At 41.3% G+C, this 19,212-nt stretch overlaps 1 protein-coding gene across 7 annotated transcripts in view; it reads left to right on the top strand.

The window, feature by feature from the left end:
* Nucleotides 1–16,204, top strand: part of LOC126354985 (chitooligosaccharidolytic beta-N-acetylglucosaminidase) — a 230,128-nt gene extending 213,924 nt beyond the window's left edge. For all 7 annotated transcript variants that reach the window (XM_050005079.1, XM_050005078.1, XM_050005073.1 and 4 more), the window contains exons 6-7: nt 7,066–7,400; nt 15,207–16,204. In XM_050005079.1, coding sequence (XP_049861036.1) covers nt 7,066–7,400; nt 15,207–15,585 — 714 coding nt within the window. In that variant the 3' untranslated portion in view covers nt 15,586–16,204. The remainder of the gene's footprint in view (nt 1–7,065; nt 7,401–15,206) is intronic.
* The last annotated feature ends 3,008 nt before the right edge of the window (nt 16,205–19,212 follow it).

The following is a 19,212-nucleotide window of genomic DNA, read 5'->3' as shown; positions in this document are numbered from 1 at the left end:
CCCAGAGCTGATGGAGTCTGAGAATATGGGGCAATCAAGACTGAGCCTCCACCCGCTGCAGTCTCCCCACCTCGGCGGAAAGAGAGGCAGAAAATACAACCACCGTGATGGCTCCCATACTACAATGGAACCTGCAAGGGTTCAGGACACATGTGGAGGAACTACGTCTATTGATTCAGGATAGACCTATGTGTGTATGTCTGCAAGAGACAAATTTCGGTGAAACATACACCCCAGAGCTACGTGGTTATGTCCTCCACAAAAAGGACGACCTGAGTGGACAGAGAGCTCGAGGAGGAGTAGGTATCTTTGTCAACACCGAATACCACTCCTCGCCTCTCTCCCTCACGACGGATTTACAGGCAGTTGCAATATTAGTACATGTGCGCCACACGCTAACAGTATGTTCGCTTTACCTGCCCCCACATGATGTGCTTGACGAAGAGGCTCTCAGGGATCTTCTTACACAGCACCCCCACCCCCACATCCTCTGTGGCGATTTTAATGCACACAGTATGCTTTGGGGCTCTGTGAGCACTTGCCCCAGGGGTAGAGCAATTGAGAGGCTTCTTCTGTCTACCAGTGCCTATTTGCTAAATACAGGTCAAAGCACGCATTTTTGCATTGCAACTGGGTCATTCTCTGCCATTGATCTACCGCTTTGCTCTCCAGCCATCGCCCACACTGTTGCATGGGAAGTGGTTGATGTCTTACATGGCAGCGATCACTTCCGCATCTGGATTCACCTGCCACATGCAGTGGAACCAGAAAGGAAACCGCCTCGATGGGTGCTCGGTAGAGCCAACTGGGCACTGTATAGTCAGCTCGCCCAGTTTGAACATCGGGTCAGTGTCCAGGAGTAGGTGGATCATATTACTGAAGTGATCCACCGCAGCTTTCCAGCCCCACAGAGTGGCTGCTGAGAGGAGCAGTTTTGACTTCCACTCACCCAATATGGAAGAGTACAACTGCCCGTTTTCCATGTGGGAACTGGATTCTGCATTGTGTGGGGCTCGTGATACGTCCCCTGGTCAGGATAGAATCCACTATAGCATGCTGCGGCACCTCACAGGGAGAAATAAAGAAATCCTCCTCCGACTTTTTAATCTAGTTTGGATGTTCGGTCACTTCCCCGACTCGTGGCGTGACGCAATTTTAATTCCTCTTTTAAAACCTGGGAAAGACCGCACATGCCCGGGTAGTTACCGTAGTGTTGCCCTCACTAGCTGCATGGGAAAGACCTTGGAGCGGATGGTCAACCGCCGCCTTGTCTGGATGCTAGAATCCAGACAACTCCTTAGTCACTTTCAGTGTGGGTTCAGGAGGTATCGCTCCACCTTTGATAACCTGGCCCTCCTGGAGGCGGCCATACAACAGGCTTTCCTGCGCCAGCATCACCTGTTGGGAATATTTTTTGACATTGAAAAGGCATACGACATTACTTGGAGGCATCTTATCATCAGGCAGCTCCACGAATAGGGTTTTCGTCCATTGGATGTCTTCCAAATTTTATTCGGTCCTTCCTGTCGCCACGTTATTTTCGGTACTGAGTCGGAGACATACTGTCTAGTCGCTTTGAACAAGAGAACGGTGTCCCTCAAGGTAGTGTTTTAAGTGTGACGGTCTTTGCTATTGCTATTAATAGTATTACGTCTGTTGTGAAAATTCCTGTGCAGTGTTCCTTGTTTGTGAACGATTTCTCCATATTTTGCTCTTCTTAAAGCCTTGCAATGACGACTCGTCAGTTGCAACTCACTCTCCGACGTTTGGATGAATGGGCACAGAAGAGTGGTTTTCAGTTTTCAACTGATAAGTCGGTGTGTGTTCTTTTTAACCGTTCTCGCTCCATTTTTGACATGCCTGAGTTGAGGATGAGGGACACTGTTCTGAATTTTAAAGACACGGTGAAGTTTCTGGGCCTCACTTGTGATTCTAAGCTTACATGGCTGCCACACATTAAGGAACTGAAAAAATGGTCTCTTAAGGCACTGTCAATTTTAAAATGTCTTAGTCACCTCACATGGGGAGCAGACAGGACTTCTCTGCTCCGATTTTACAGAGCCTTCGTGCGGTCCCGACTTGATTATGGATGCACGGTGTATGGGTCTGCAAGACCCACTTATTTGAAGCTGTTGGATGTGGTGCACCATGAGGGGATTCGACTGGCCACTGGGGCGTTCAGAAAGAGCCCCATACCGAGCCTGTGTGCAGAGGCAGGTGAACCGCCACTTCACCTCCGGCGGCGTCTACTAATGGTGCGCCAGGCCTATAAAACATTATCCACACCATACACTCCTGCATACCACACTGTTGCTCGGCCTCCACTGGAAAGGCTTTTTCGCAACCGGCAACGAGCAACAAGGCCCTATGGGATTCGTGCAAAGGATTGCATTTTAGAGATGGGTGTGGCCGGTTTTAATGTTTCATGTCGAGGTTGGAGCAGATACCCACCTTGGCTCCTCTAGAGGCCCAGACTGATTTTAGATTTGGCAAATTTTAAGAAAGACAGTACATCAGATTTTACTTTCAAATCTTTATTTTTTAACATTTTAGATAGGCATCATGATTTTACATTGGTATACACTGATGGCTCCCAACAGGGGGATTTTCTTGGCTGCTCAGTAGTGTTCCCCGAACGTGTCATCAGGATTCGCCTTCCCCGGGAATACACTGTTTTTTCCACAGAACTTCACGCGATCCTGAAGGCATTGGAGCAGATATGGTGTACTCAGGGCAAAAACTTTCTAATTTGCTCTGACTCAATGACCGCATTACAGTCACTGCAGAACCTGTACCCAGCGGAGAAGTTGGAACAGCTGATTCACGACCAACTGTACATCCTCCAACGACAGGGCAAGCAAGTGTACTTTTGCTGGGTGCCAGGGCATGAGGGCATACGGGGAAATGAACAAGCTGATAGAGCTGCCAAGGACGCCTGCAGATTACCGGAGGTGACACAATGTTCTATTCCTTTGCAAGGTATTGTTTCTGTGCTGCAGCGGAAGTATATGCAATTGTGGGAGGAGGAATGGCTGGCGGTGAGGGAAAATAAGCTGCGATTGGTGAAACCCACCATCCAGCCGTGGTGTTCCTCCTGCCGGTCACCTAGGCGTGACGAAGTGACCCTTACACGTCTTCGCATAGTGCACTGTCTCCTTACGCATGCCTTCTTCCTACGGCGAGAGGAACCCCCGTTGTGTAATGCCTGTGGCGTACGAATCACTGTACGCCACATTTTAGTTGAGTGTGATTTATATCATTCTGTCAGGGCAGATGTTAATATTAGTGGGTATCTGCCCTCGATTCTAGCCGATGACGAGGCGAGTGTCAAGAAAGTTTTAAGGTACTGTGATGTTTCTGGCCTTCAGCCAAAAATTTTAGGTTGGCATTTTTAGTGTGTTGCCGAGTGGCTTACAACTCTTTTTTTATACTTATAATAGGCCAGTTCCAAACATGTGCTATGTGTTTCATTTTAACCCTTTCACCTACGTTCTCTTGCAGTTATTCTCTTTATGTGCTGCATTCCACTTTGCAACTGTTGACGTGCAAACTGCCTATGTAGCCTTTCACCTTTAATTTTAGTCCTATTTTAGCACTTGCTCATTTTAGTGACACTTGTTCGTTGTTTCCGTTCGGGCGCTAAAGACTACACTGTTGAGCGCCCATATCCACCATATCCATCCATCCTGCACAAGAAACCCTTTATTTGGTTCATCTTCTACCTTTATTTGGTTCACTTTAACAATTTTGACAGTTTAAACTGTCATCTTTAGAAGTGAAATAGGTTCAAATCATTAGTAAGTCAGCATCAAAATAAAAATCAGATGGTGGTGTCTTTTGCTACAGGTTCAATGTTTTATTGTTTCTGTAACAAAGGACACCACAATCCAATTCTTATTTTGACATTGCCTAACTCATGATTTGAAGCTTTTTTGCTTCGGAAGATGACAGTTTCAACTGTCAAAATTGGTAAAGTGAACCAAATACAGGTTTCCATGTGCAGCTGGTGACCGACTTTTTACCCTTATTGAAATATTCTGCAGCTGCTGAACTACAGCTATGAACAAAATCAGATTTTTTTGACTAGTTAGGATGAATGAGCATGGACAGAGGGTGTATAGTGGCAACACACATTAATGTAACAACCTTGGTTACTGTTTCACCACACATGCCCCCTGGATTCTTCTCCCAACACCAGTGTCTCAGAACTCCATAAATGAGAACAGGCATTACATGTCCTTGGTTCTCACTGCCCGCCTGGCTTTAGCTGATGTCAGTTTCTTCAGTATTAGTATTCCTTCTAAGTAGCTATATCTTTTTTCAGCCCCTTTTAGTTTTCTACATTTTTATTTTCTGGCTTGTCTATTTCCTATTCCCCCACCTCTAACATATATTCTGCTCTTACTAACTCTTGCACTTTTTTTTGTCAGTAATCTCTGTCTGCTTATTACCCTATCTTCCACCTTTTAAGCTCTCAGGTTTACAGATCTCGTCCTGTGGAGACCCCAACAATTAGTCTTTCTTTCTCATCCCGTGTGGTAAGTCTCCCTTGACCCATGGTTCTGGGTGACTTTTACATAACTCCCCCTATTTTCTAATCCTCAGCAGTTACATATCTTTATCCCTTTCCCTTCCTCTTCAACCCTTCTGTTAGGTGGAGCCATGGGCTCAAAAGCTTACACATTTCCTTAACTTTTGTATGTGGTTATGTCTGCTGCCATTGGGTGAACAGATCTTTTTTATCTATCTAGTTATATTTTCAAAAACTGATTATTTTCTTTAATATAGGAGCAGACAGTATTTTCCCATCCAGAAGGAGCAATGAGTAGGGGACATGCACATAACATGTGCATTGTTTCAGCTCGATCAATGGCTAAAAGATAGTCATAATACAACGCCCCCCCCCCCCCCCCCCCCCGCGTCTGTAAATTACTCATTTCTCTCTCCCTATGGGTAATACACTCCCGGAAATTGAAATAAGAACACCGTGAATTCATTATCCCAGGAAGGGGAAACTTTATTGACACATTCCTGGGGTCAGATACATCACATGATCACACTGACAGAACCACAGGCACATAGACACAGGCAACAGAGCACGCACAATGTCGGCACTAGTGCAGTGTATATCCACCTTTCGCAGCAATGCAGGCTGCTATTCTCCCATGGAGACGATCGTAGAGATGCTGGATGTAGTCCTGTGGAACGGCTTGCCATGCCGTTTCCACCTGGCACCTCAGTTGCACCAGCGTTCGTGCTGGACGTGCAGACCGCGTGAGACGACGCTTCATCCAGTCCCAAACATGCTCAATGGGGGACAGATCCGGAGATCTTGCTGGCCAGGGTAGTTGACTGACACCTTCTAGAGCACATTGGGTGGCACGGAATACATGCGGAAGTGCATTGTCCTGTTGGAACAGCAAGTTCCCTTGCCGGTCTCGGAATGTAGAACGGTGGGTTCGATGACGGTTTGGATGTACCGTGCGCTATTCAGTGTCCCCTCGACGATCACCAGAGGTGTATGGCCAGTGTAGGAAATCGCTCCCCACACCATGATGCCGGGTGTTGGCCCTGTGTGCCTCGGTCATATGCAGTCCTGATAGTGGCGCTCACCTGCACGGCGCCAAACTCGCATAGGACCATCATTGGCACCAAGGCAGAAGCGACTCTCATCGCTGAAGACGACACGTCTCCATTCGTCCCTCCATTCACGCCTGTCGCGACACCACTGGAGGCGGGCTGCACGATGTTGGGGCGTGAGCGGAAGACGGCCTAACGGTGTGCGGGACCGTAGCCCACCTTCATGGAGACGGTTGCGAATGGTCCTCGCCGATACCCCAGGAGCAACAGTGTCCCTAATTTGCTGGGAAGTGGCGGTGCGGTCCCCTACGGCACTGCGTAGGATCCTACGGTCTTGGCATGCATCCGTGCGTCGCTGCGGTCCGGTCCCAGGTCGACGGGCACGTGCACCTTCCGCCGACCACTGGCGACAACATCGATGTACTGTTGAGACCTCACGCCCCACGTGTTGAGCAATTCGGCTGTACGTCCACCCGGCCTCCAGCATGCCCACTATACGCCTTCGCTCAAAGTCCATCAACTGCACATACGGTTCACGTCCACGCTGTCGCGGCATGCTACCAGTGTTAAAGACTGCGATGCAGCTCCGTATGCCACGGCAAACTGGCTGACACTGACGGCGGCGGTGCACAAATGCTGCGCAGCTAGCGCCATTCGACGGCCAACACCACGGTTCCTGGTGTATCCACTGTGCCGTGCGTGTGATCATTGCTTCTACAGCCCTCTCGCTGTGTACGGAGCAAGTATGATGGGTATGACACACCAGTGTCAATGTGTTCTTTTTGCCATTTCCAGGAGTGTAGTTGGTTTTCCTAGGTTTTTTTTGTCTCCCATTGTTTGATTTTTCAGGATGCTTCAACGACTAAAATCATAATTGAACTGAAAAGGTTTCTTTGCTGTATGTTGTACTCATTCAATGGTTTTGTAACATATTTCTAGATTGTATATCTACATCAACATTTATACTCTGCAAACCACTGAGGTGCATGGCAGTTATTAGTTTGTCTTCCTATTCCATTCACATATAGAGTGCAGAAATAATGCTTGTCTGAATGCTTCTGTGCATGCAGAAATTATTCTAACCTTATCCACACAATCCCTATCTGAGTGCTACATGGGATATTGTGGTATCTTCCTTAAGTCATCATTTAAAGCCAGTTCTTGAAACTTTGTTAACAGACTTTCTTTGAATAGTTTGTCTATCTTCAATAGTCTTCCAGTTCAGTGCCTTCAGTATTTTTGTGACATGCCCCTATGGATCAAAAAAACCTGTGTTTTGCCCCCACATTTGATCAATATATGGCTGGTTTATTAGTAAAGTCATTCCAAACACCCAGATTTAAATTGTTTGCAAATATGTAATATACAAGGAGCATTTTCACATGCGGTGCATACATGATGTAAAGTTTTGATAAAATTCCACATGACTTAGCATTTGTGCGATGCAGAGTAATCCCTACACTCATTACCATTTTATTTTCTTAGGTCAACATGAACTGTTGGAACACATCTGAAGTGATAACAGACTGGATGGATGCAAATGGCATACCTCGCACAGAGGAAGGCCTTCACGAATTGTGGGACAGATTCCAGAGCCGAGCATACTCTTTGTTGGCAGAGGCAAATGGAAAGAAGGAGCTACCCGTTATACTGTGGACTAGCACTCTCACAGACGTGGCCCATGTTGACAAATATCTTGACAACAAACGTTACATTATACAAATCTGGACTCGTGGCACAGATCTGGTAATACCAGAACTTATCAGGAAAGGATTTAGAGTAATTTTCTCCAACTATGATGCTTTGTATTTTGATTGTGGGTAAGTGTTGTTTTATTCATACCCATTTTTAAGTAAAAATTGTTCTGCAACCTCAAACTATTTAGTGTTGAAATGTCAATACATCAAAACAATGTTGCATATCTTTGATACTGTGATAAATACAGCCTAATTTTCCTACAGGTTTATTAGGTTTCTCTATTGTTTGATATTGTATTACATGATTGTCGTAATATTACTCATATTACATTGGAAATTTTGATATTATGGAACTAATGTACACATCAGTTTAACATTGTGTGTTTGGTTAAAAAGTCACAACAAAAATGCTCTTACAAATTCAGCAGATTTGAAGTTAAGATCAGATATCTTTCTGCGCTTATGTCATTTATTTTACCCCTTTCCAGCAAATTTTTGTACTTGCAGCATTCTCGCCATTATTTATACACACAATATGGAAACACATCATACCTTGTCTGATACTGGAGCTGTAGTGGAAAATTGTAGGATTAAAATATGTGCACAACTAAGCTATAACTACAATGTTTGAAGTCATCCTAACTCAGGACGATTTTTTTTATTTCTCCAAGAAAATATTGTTTCTGGTTTGAAATAAGGGTTTAACAATGATTTTTTGGTACTTTCATGTCCTTATTTGAAAGGTGTGTTTCAAGAATAGCTAATAAGAATCGGTCATTCGAAGGAACAACAGCCAGTAGACAAACCTGCTATCAGAGTACTGAGCCAAACTCTAAAACGTCTGTCAAATAAAAATTACAAAAAAAATACACACTTCGCAGACTACGTTAAGACTTATAAGAACTGTAGTTTTCAAGTAATACACAGAACTGATACAAGTAATACAGATACAGCTTTACTCATATACCTCTGAATAATAATGGAAATAAGCCTCTCATGACTCCACACATGACAAGACAAAAGAATCATACAGAAGGTGCAACATTAGTGATTAACAGAACAACTGATGTGAATGATACAAACAAACAGAACATAGTGAGAGTGAGTCAGCACTGCTCTGAATGTGCTATGTAGGTGTAAGTCACCAGTAAATGGTACACTAGAGACCATGTTGTGTGCAAGCCACCCACAGGAGGCCTCTAATGGCTGGTCTGTGCTGATACTGTGGGCAGTTCATTTAAGTACACATGCACGGTGACCCTACACTTGGTGCAGCCTGCTGCAATGTTCTTGAGGCTGGAGCCAGACTGGCACCCAGTGACAGGAAGCTGGAACCACAGGGTGCCACGCAGGGAGGAGGCACCCAATGAGATGGGGGTGCATCCACGGCAGGCGATGACAGGCTCGAGGGGGAGAGTTGAGGGACAGGCTGTGGTGACAGGCACCGCACTCACATACTAGAAGCTTCTGGCAGTGAGTGGGAGCACAAATTATCAAATTGGTGCGCCGCCAGCCTGTTGGCCATACGGACAGCATGAAGATGGCATCCCCTGTGGCAGAAAATAGTGGCTGGTTTCCATTTGCGCCAGAGACAAACCCCTCACACCCATACCAGCAATCCTGGCATGAAGGGGTTGGACTAACCTAACTTTGGCAGGTGTGGCACAGGCCACAGAAGGTGGAGGAGCATGTGTGGCTGCTGGTTGTAAGGAAACTCAGCCAGGCTCCGCTCCCCAATAGGTGTGGAGTGATACGAGCTCAGAAAACAGAGTAGGGCATCGTCTGATGAAAATTCCATAACAAACTTTTTCATTTGGAACTCTAAAGCACGCACTAGTTGTTCCACCTCACTATTTGATTGAGGACGGAATGGTGTGGTCGTAACATGATGAATGCTGTGATGATAACAAATTAGCTGAAAGGTGTGAGAAACAAACTGGGGCCCATTATTGGAAACTAAGGTGCAGAGCAACTCCTCAATAGAAAAAAAAAACCCTCAAGAGCATACAAACTGTGACCTGTGTGATAGGAATGTCTGCTCTGGGAGAGAGATCTTCTGTGGACAACAGCAAAACACCATTCAGAGTGATACTGTAAGGAAAAATAGTTGTGTGGAAGGTCCAAAGCCTGACCTGGCAGTTCATCTGGCCAGCCCTGTTTAAAAAACAGAACTCTCCCCCCCTCTCCCCCCCCCCCCCCCCCCCAACAGACCAACTAAACCATAAGTCACTGAGACTGTTCACCCACAGGAACACGCACACACACTTCACACAAATCAATTTTGGAGAAGTATTGTCCACCCAATATTTTCACCAACATTTCCTCCTGGCTTGGGAGAGAATGTGTACCCATTATCAACTGCATGTTAACAGTAGTACTGAAGTCACCACAGAGGTATCATTTCCTCGATGGCTTCTGAACTAAAACTAGCAGAGACGACCATTCACTAGTTGTAACAGGTTGCACCACCTCTGTCCAGTTCTGCTTTCACTTACACTTTCAGAGTGACAGGAATAGGACATGCATGACAAGAAAAAGGCCAGGCCATGGATTTCTATGAAATATGAGCAGCAAAATTTCTAGCAATCACTATACCCAAAAAAAAAGTCCATAAACCCCTCACACAGTGTTTCCAATGAAGAATATGATACCTGATCAGACACAACATGAACTGCATCGGTGAAGATATGCCTGAAATGCATACATCCCAAATGAGTTCTCATCACCAGCATCACCATAAAAAAATGTAATGGAGCAAACCACTGACTTGTAAAAGGCAGATGTCATAAACTGCCTCAACAACTGTGACTGGTGTCAATGGCAGCAAGTCTAAACTCGTATAGCTTTCGGAATTCAATAACATCACTACAGCACCTGTGTCTGCCTGCTCCTAGAGCACACGATGTAAACCACTTAGCTCAATAAACAACTTGGGGGAAGTCACAAGCATTGGAGTCACACAGCCTACATCCATGTCCCTATCCTGAGCAACCTTCAGTAAATGATATACAGAGGTGATGCAGCCATTCTTCTGGCAAGCATTACAAGCAGCCCAGTGCTTAGGACATGCTGAACATTCATTCTGGACAAAACAGAAATGACAAGACTGAAATAGAGAATGCTGATGCTGCCAATGTGGCAGTTGTGGCTGCTTGGGCCAGCCTTGGCCAACCTTGGTGTGCCCAGCACTGGGCCCAAGTGTTTACCATCACCACTATTGCTTCCTCATGCAAGCTACCTGTTGTCCTAGTGGGCACATCTTGTGACACTATTCCCACATTGCCCTATGCTTCAGTTTGGTCAACCACTGCCTGAGAAACTTTGAAAGATTGTGCTATTTGCAAAACTTCTGCCAATGGGAGTTTCACAGAGTAAAACCTTCTAGTGCAGTTCCTTGTCTGGATCTAAACAGGTAATTGTGTTGCACACCATAGTGTCTGAATAAGTCACCCTAGTATCAGTAATGAGCTGACACTTACGGCTAAGGCTGTGAGTTCAACTGCTCAGGCCCTGTATGACAGGTTTGATTTCTTGTGGCACTGATAGAATTCAACTCACGCTGCTGTGACATGCATTTGTTTGCAATGATAGTTGGACAATAAACTGCACATGCAATCAATAGTAAGAGCTGCTGGTTCTTGTAAAGGGACAAGCTGACACAGTATTTGATACAACTTAGGCAGAATCCATGAGAGAATAAGGCTTTGCACAAATTCGAGTCTGTCACACCAAAGCAAAAAAATTCTGTTGAAGTCTTTTTTCATATGCTTCCCAATCCTTGACTGAATTGTCATAAGGAGGGAAAGTGGGTGGATAGACCCTGTCTATTAATGGAAGTTGACAAAGTGTTCACTGCAGAAGTAAGCTGTTCAATCAGGGCCAGTAGCATGGCATCCATAATGTCTAAACCTGATGAAACCACACTTAAAGATAGTATATATGGAAACTGCTCCAAATTCATCGTCGATCATGTAATAACCAAGTAATATGTGAGACCGATCCAAGTAACACAAAATGGCTTTATTCATAATCTTCTGAACAATAATGGAAATAAGCCTCTAGTGACTCCACATGTAACAAGACAAATGAATCATACAGAAGTGCAACATAAGTGATAGGCAAAACAATTGATGTTAGTGGTACAAACTAAAAGAACATAGTGGGAGTGAGTCCATGCACATTCAGGCACAAGTCACCAGCAGATAGCATGGTGGAGACTGTGCTGTGTGCATGCTTCCTGCATGTGGCTTTGAGTGGCTTGCCTGCCCTGATACAGTTGGTGGTTGATTTAAGTACGCATGTGCGACAAACATATACTAGGTGCACTCACTCTTACATGCACTAGTAACCAAATATAGCATGAATATTTATAGGAATGTGATTAAAAAAAGCTAAAACAATGCACAATGATAAAGTAATTTTAGGGTCAGCAAACACATCAGAAGTAATATGAAATGTAGTAAAAAAAGGAATAAACAGAAATGTTAACATTCAACGTGGCATTGTTTTAAAGAATGATCACGGTGTGTTAGTCAGAAATCTTACTCTAGCGAATTACGTAAATGACTGCTTCATAAGTACTCCAGTTAAACTGTGTAGAAATTGCCTTAGGAACAGAGGAACCTCTTTTCTGACAGAACAAAGTGTCAGTTCAATATTGTTATGCCCCACAAATAAATCAGAAGCTCTAAGAATAATAAAAAGAACAAGGAATAAAATCTCTTCAGGGACTGACAAAGTACCTGGTTCACTCATAATAAAATGTGCTAGTGTCATATTGGAACTGCTCTCACACATCATAAATATATCATTATCGGAAGAGGTGTTTCCTCAAAGAACAAAAATGTCAAAAATAAAATATTATTATATGTATTTTCAAAAGTAATAGAGACAGTCGTGAAACGTAGCATTACAAATTTCCTTGAAATATTAAATGTCTCATCTGTAAACCAACATGGTTTCACAAAGGATTGAGCACAGAATGAGCTATTACCCATTTCATTGAAAATATCATAATGGGGCTAGACACACACAACAGTACAATGGGAATAAATTAGGAATTATTGAAGGGATTTGGTACTGTCCAACATGATATCTCGCTAGACGAATTTGAAGCTATTGGTATATGAGGAGTTGAGAAAAAATGATTTCAGTCTTATCTCCATAATAGAGGGCAGGTAGTAGGAACTACCTCAGCCAACATTAAAAACCAAAGCATTAAAACTTCCTGGCAGATTAAAACTGTGTTCCACAACGAGACTCGAACTCGGGACCTTTGCCTTTTGCGGGCAAGTGCTCTACCATCTGAGCTACCCATGCACGACTCACGACCTGCCTTCACAGCCGTAATTCTGCCAGTACCTTGTCCTCCTACATTCCAAACTTCACAGAAGCTCTTCTGCAAAGTTAGGTCACAAAAAGATCAACAACCAACTAAAAATATCATGTTTTCTTATATAAAGGCAATGAAATGAAGCAGAATATCACACATTGACAACATCACATAGGAATGACATAACAAACACAAAAAACGCACTTGATAATGGGAATCATTTCGTGAAACGCGTCATGCAAAAAATAAAATAAAGAAAATCATGACTGCTGGCAGATGAGTTATTTATAAACAAACCTATTGTTTTCACAGTTGCAGGCTTTCAGAATTATTTATAATGGATCAAATCAGAAGTTTTATGGGATTAATGGAATAGCCAACCAATGGATAATGTTGTATCTAACCAAAAGAATAAAGAGAGTTTTACTTAGCAATTCAACCAATATAGTCAGGGAACATAATTCTAACTGAGGAGAAATCATATATGGCTCAATCTTAGTTCCACTATTGTTCCTCGTACATGTAAACAAACATCCATCTAATTTACAACAGGCAGAATTAGTTCTTTTTGAAGATGACACTGGAACTGTAATCAACCCAAGCTACAAGTAGAAACAGAAGAAATGGAAAACAAAGTTCTTAAAAGTATCGTTGACTGGTTTCTCCAAATGGTCTCGTCCTCAATTTTAAAGAGACTCAACATATTCAGTTTCGTACTTCTAGAGGCATTGCACCAATGGTAAGTGTAACACTGGTGAAGGAACAATAAACACGGTGGAAACTTCAAAATTCTTAAGTGTCCACATTGATTAGAATTTAAACCGGAAAAAGCACGTTTTGGAACTCCTATAAAATAATTTAGTTCAGCCACATTTGCACTTACAACTATTGCAAATTTTGGGGCAGAACAAATCACTAATTTGACATATTCTCATTGAATGTCGCATGGAATAATTTTCTGGGGTACCTATCTCTCTTAAAATAAATTATTCATTCTGCAAAAATGTGCTGTCAGAATATTACGTGGTTCTCACCCACGATTATCTTGTTGACACCTGTTTAATGATTTGGGCATTATGACTACTCCTTTACATTGTATTTATTCCCTCATGCAGTTTGTTCTAAATAATCCACTACAGTTAAAAAAGAACAATGATGTACATAATTACAATACCAGAAGGAAAAATAAAATTCTTTACTCCAAATTAAGTTTGTCTTTAGCACAGAATGAGGTGAACAATGCTGCAATAAAATTTTTTGATCACTTATCCTGTGATATAAAATGTCTGACAGACAGCAAAGTAAAATTTGAAAATAAACTGAGAAATTTTCTCCTTGACAGCTCCTACTCTGTAAAAGAATTTCTATTACTGTAATGTGTAAAAGGTGGAGGGTAGGAGTTACTGTCTCACATCCCTATCTTTTTCTTTTTAGAAGAAAAAAAAGCCTTTGAAATGTTCATGCTGTAACCATATGTACAAATTAATTTGCAATGTGAATGTAAAATGTCCCACTACCTATCATTATGATCTATTGTGCAAAATGATACATGAAAAGTGTAACTAACTAACTGGAAGTAACATGGAGGTTGGGAAAAGATGCAGCAATAATGCCATGCAAGTAGAGGAAATAAGTAACTGGAGAAGATCATTAGTTTATTCAATTAAATATGTGGAAATAAGACACAGGTTCATTGATTTTTTTTTCCAATAATACTTTGTGTTTTCATTTGGAAATTTGCAGAACAATAAATGACAAGAGGCAAGGCAGTATCTGAAAGCATAAGTGTTGTAAAGATACGAAGAAGCATCGGGTACTTCTTGATGTGTGTCAGGTGTTTGAGTTGCACATTTTGTGATTAACATTTGTGTCACTGCCTTCAGCACAACTAAATTTTAAGTCCGTATACAAACATGTTAACACTATCCAAAAAGCAAAGTTTAATTAAGACAGTTCTCCAATATAATTGCACCTGAGCAGTAACTAATAGAGATAGAAGGCTGTGTTTCTGTGAAAATGTTTTTGGGCAAGTTGAAAGTATAAAGACGAAATGGAAGTGAGGGAAAAAATGATGGGCACGGTCAGTAAAGAAATTATTTTAATAAACACTCACAATTTAGACTATGGCTGAAAATTGATTTGTAGAATGAGCACACACACACACACACACACACACACACACACACACACACACACACACACTCTTAAGTAACAAGAAATATGCTGGGATATGATGAACAGCTAAAATTAAAAATTCATATAAACAGCTGAGCAATATCAGAAACATAAACTAATGAAATTGTGAGGCTGAAGCTGGTGAAAAGTGTAAGTCAATACTCACAGTAGCTTTCCCCATTATTATTTCATCTGCAATAAGGTGGCAGGCAGTAGTAAAGTATAGTATGCAGCAGCGGACATAAGTAATATGAACATTACCATAGGCTTTGGTTCAGATTCTGCTTCTTGGCCACTGCATGTTTGAAAATGACTTTCTATACAAGGCATACTATGTTCTTGAATGATTTGTATGCTCTATTCACAGTGTTCTGTTTTCATAAATAGCATGTTATGTATCAACATAATGCATTTATTTACAGATTTGGAGCATGGATTGGATCCGGCAACAACTGGTGTTCACCATATATTGGGTGGCAGAAAGTATATGACAACAATGTGTGGGACCTGTTATCAGCATTTGGTATAGATGTTGGAGAGGGTTCAGAAGCACGGAAGTTGGTGCTTGGCAGTGAAGCTGCACTGTGGTCCGAGCAGGCTGATGAGTTTGCACTTGATGGCCGTTTATGGCCCCGTGCTGCTGCCCTTGCTGAACGTTTATGGACTGATCCTGTAGAAGGCTGGATGTCAGCTGAACACAGATTCCTGATTCAGAGGCAGAGGCTTGTTGATGAGGGCATTGCTGCAGATACCATAGAGCCTGAGTGGTGTCTACAGAATCAGGGTCACTGCTATGCATAAGGGATACATGACACAATGTGTTTGTGTATGAACAAGTAATACTGAATGATCCAAGACTGTAAGAAATATCATGAAGATATAGAAATTGACAATCGATTTTTTGAATGATACAGCTTAGTTTAAGGAGCAAACTGAGGAGGCTGTGTAATAGATATAACTGGTTTTATGATGACTGACACTATATTAAACTGCATTTTCTGTATGTGTGATTGCTGCACCAATATTTCTAATAATTATATGAAATGATTCTTAGATTGTACAGTACAGAATACAATCATAAATAAAAAATTATTACAATTTTTTTAAGGTTTAATGATCTTTAAATCAATGCCTATGCATAAATTATGAACAGCAACCAACCACATGGTCACAGATAAGAGTGATAGTGTACCTCAAAACCCAGAGTGATTTTGTGATCTGTTACCTCTGTGTGATCAACATTATTCATTGATTTGTAGGCAAACAGTTGACTTTGTAAATTTTTATTTGTAGTTTACACTTTGGAGTTCATTTGTTATATTAAATCAAACTGACCAGTGTGTACAGTGTGTTTTGAATGAGACTGTCATCATTGTGAATATTTGACTGTTACCTAGAAAATAAAGAAATTTTTTACAGATGAATGCATTTTCATTTAAAGAAATTTGAAAGTGTTTGTTGCACAGAAGAGTATAAAGCTGATTCACCCCACATCATAGTGAAAGACTTTATTTATCATCCAAGTAACAAGCAAATATAAAAAAATATTACCTTTGTACTAAAAAATCTAAAAAGAATAATGAAATGAGTCTTAAACATGACATGTTGCAATTACACCAGTTTCACATATTTATTACAACACTAAAATAATAATTTACATTAGTGGGTACCATATAAGTAAAAGAAATAAAATAATGAATTCATAATTATTTTATCAAGACATTCTACTAATTAATCATGAGATTATACACAAAGAAGTTGGTACCCCTTCAGTACATAAACTGAGCTTCTCGGAGTGTGAAACTTATATTCCAGATTTATGTCTTCTGCAACAAATGAGAAGCTGCAGCCTCAGTAACATGATTCTGATGCTAATTTCTAAATCTACATATGCTGTTCTCAAGCCACTGGATATTGTATGGAGGGGGGTTCAAGAATGAAGTGGTAGGAATGAAATGTTGCTGTTACCAAAATGGAACAATGGAAAATGACTATCCATATGCCCTTATGTGTCATGTCGTCTTATATTACCGCAGAATCTACATAACATTTACAAAGGAAACAGCAGCATTATTCCACAGAATTTAACACAGGCTCTTTACATTTACCCCGCAGTTTCAAGAAGCATATGTTACCTTTTTTCCAAAACTACCTATCCTTGAGGGTCCCAATTATATCAGTATGCTGCACTGACTTTTGATAAATAAAGCAGTACATATCAGAATTCATTAAATGCCTGTTGTCATGTCTGATTGATAAGGACTTAAATGATACAAGCAGTACTCTAAAACTCATCACACTGACATCTTGCATGTAGTTTCCTTTAAAGGTGCACCACATTTTCGATGACACTCTACCATTTGCCTTCCCTGATTTTGATTTAACATCTTTGTCCTCCACAATTTTTGAACGCTATGTGCCACTACTACTGTAATCCAGTACCACAGAGTGTTTTTCCTTGTTGTATGAGTTAAAGTAGTTTACCTTACAAGAAAAGGAACAATGAAGGGGGGGGGGGGGAAACAGGAAAAATGAGTTAATTCCACATGTACTTGGCCACACATGTGGTTAAATCAAGTTTGTAGTGCACCTCTCAACCACTCTGCACCTTATATGAGTTGCCTATATCAAACAGCCCCTTCTTTTCCTTCTGTGGCTGCTGTTCACTTCCTTTGAGAGGCCATTACTCCAGAAGAGGTAAGACCAACCAGCCAAATTTGCCAATGAAATGCTATGCCTTGAACTTGTTTCCCACACTACATCAGACCTAAACACAGCTCACTAGCTACAATTAGGTGTCAGCTTGGTTACAACCTTGCTTCCTGTTGTTTTTGGATAGTAGTCAACTATTCGACCAAAACAAATCATAATTTATAATCATCCTTACTCATGGCTACCTGATGGCTGTTCACTTATACACAGAAGCAAATATGAAACTATATTATGCACTTTCAGAAACTTAAGTACAGCAATTACTTTAAATGTCAGTACTGATTATTAGTACCTACTGCTCAAGAACCTGTGCTCAGTTACTGGTAAGAAGTAGGGTCTTACGGTTCAGTGTTGAATATTCTGGGCTACTGCCTATGTTTTGCCTACTCTATCTAGCGAAAGTTATTATTATTACTCTCATTTTTACATGGCACTGATATAAAGATAATGGTTTAAATAACAAGTTACTACTAAATCAACTATGTTCTCCAAGACTGTGATGAACTATTCTGCAGGTGTGCACTGTAACTGCCTTCCGCAGTTGCCAACAGAGAGGAGGAGGCAGTTTTTGGTCCTGTATATTCTTCCATATGTTTTAGGACAATACAACAGTGACTGACATTACTACAGAGATGATGGGTACAAACTTCTGTTTCCACATGGCTTTCACCTCAGCTGCCAAGTCCATATATTTGATCATCATCTCACAGCAGATGTTTTGCATCTTATGAGTTGGGTACATTGATGTCTATAAGGTAGGTAGTGGTGGTGTTTGTCGTCATCTCCGTTGTAATTGCAGTCTCATGGGTTATTCATGACCCAGTACTGAATTATGCATAATAGTAGTGGCAGCAGATGTGTAGAAGTAGTAGTAAAATCCTGTCAGTCTCTTGCTTCAAATATTTCATTACGTCTTTAAAATCTCAGTTTCAGGTTTCTATTTGTGATCTGGAGGAACAGTCTATACTTTGCAGGATTTGTTGATGATCTCTGTAAAACAGAAAATTTCAGGGTTCAGTTAGTCTTTTACAATAATTCCTCTTGCAAAGACATAGCATTTTTAGTAAGGAAGTAGTGGAAGAAAGGAGCAGGATAATAAAGAAGATAACAAAATTTATAATGATCTTTTATTTTAACAATAAGTCCTAAACTAAAAATGCATAACAAAGCAGCTGATAATCTGAAGATCATGCTGGGGGTGACTTCTGGAAATATATTTTATTAAATACTCATCTTCAGTTGATGCTCATTTTAAGTCCATGTTTGGGTGCCAATAAATTTATTTTTGGATAGATTTTGCCATAGCAAACACAATTTTTTCTTATTTTCAACCCAAACATGTTTCATTGAAGTTGCTGCATTATCAATAGTTTTTAGTTGTTTTCTATTAAATAACAGGGAAATTTATTGTCACATTTTAATTAAAATATTCACTAATTTGAAAAACTTGCCTGAACAGCCATTCATGTTACCTGCTGCTGCTGAAATACATGCACTGGTCCTAGATCGAATCCGCTTGATGGATTAATGATAGGGGGCTAGTGTGCCTATCATCTTGGATATGATTTTAGGTGATTTCTCACACCTGATTAGGTAAATGCCTGGCTGGTACCCACATCTTGCCTCAGTTGCACAATTCTCAAACATTTCAAAAATGCTCTCACACTTTCACATGGAATAACACTAGCTGTGGACAGAGGTACATAAATTCTGTCA

The sequence above is a fragment of the Schistocerca gregaria genome, chromosome 3 (genome assembly GCF_023897955.1).
Source record: "Schistocerca gregaria isolate iqSchGreg1 chromosome 3, iqSchGreg1.2, whole genome shotgun sequence".
Taxonomy (NCBI): Eukaryota; Metazoa; Arthropoda; class Insecta; order Orthoptera; family Acrididae; genus Schistocerca; species Schistocerca gregaria.
Note: the sequence above shows the minus strand (reverse complement) of the source record. Positions and strands in the feature narration are given on the sequence as shown.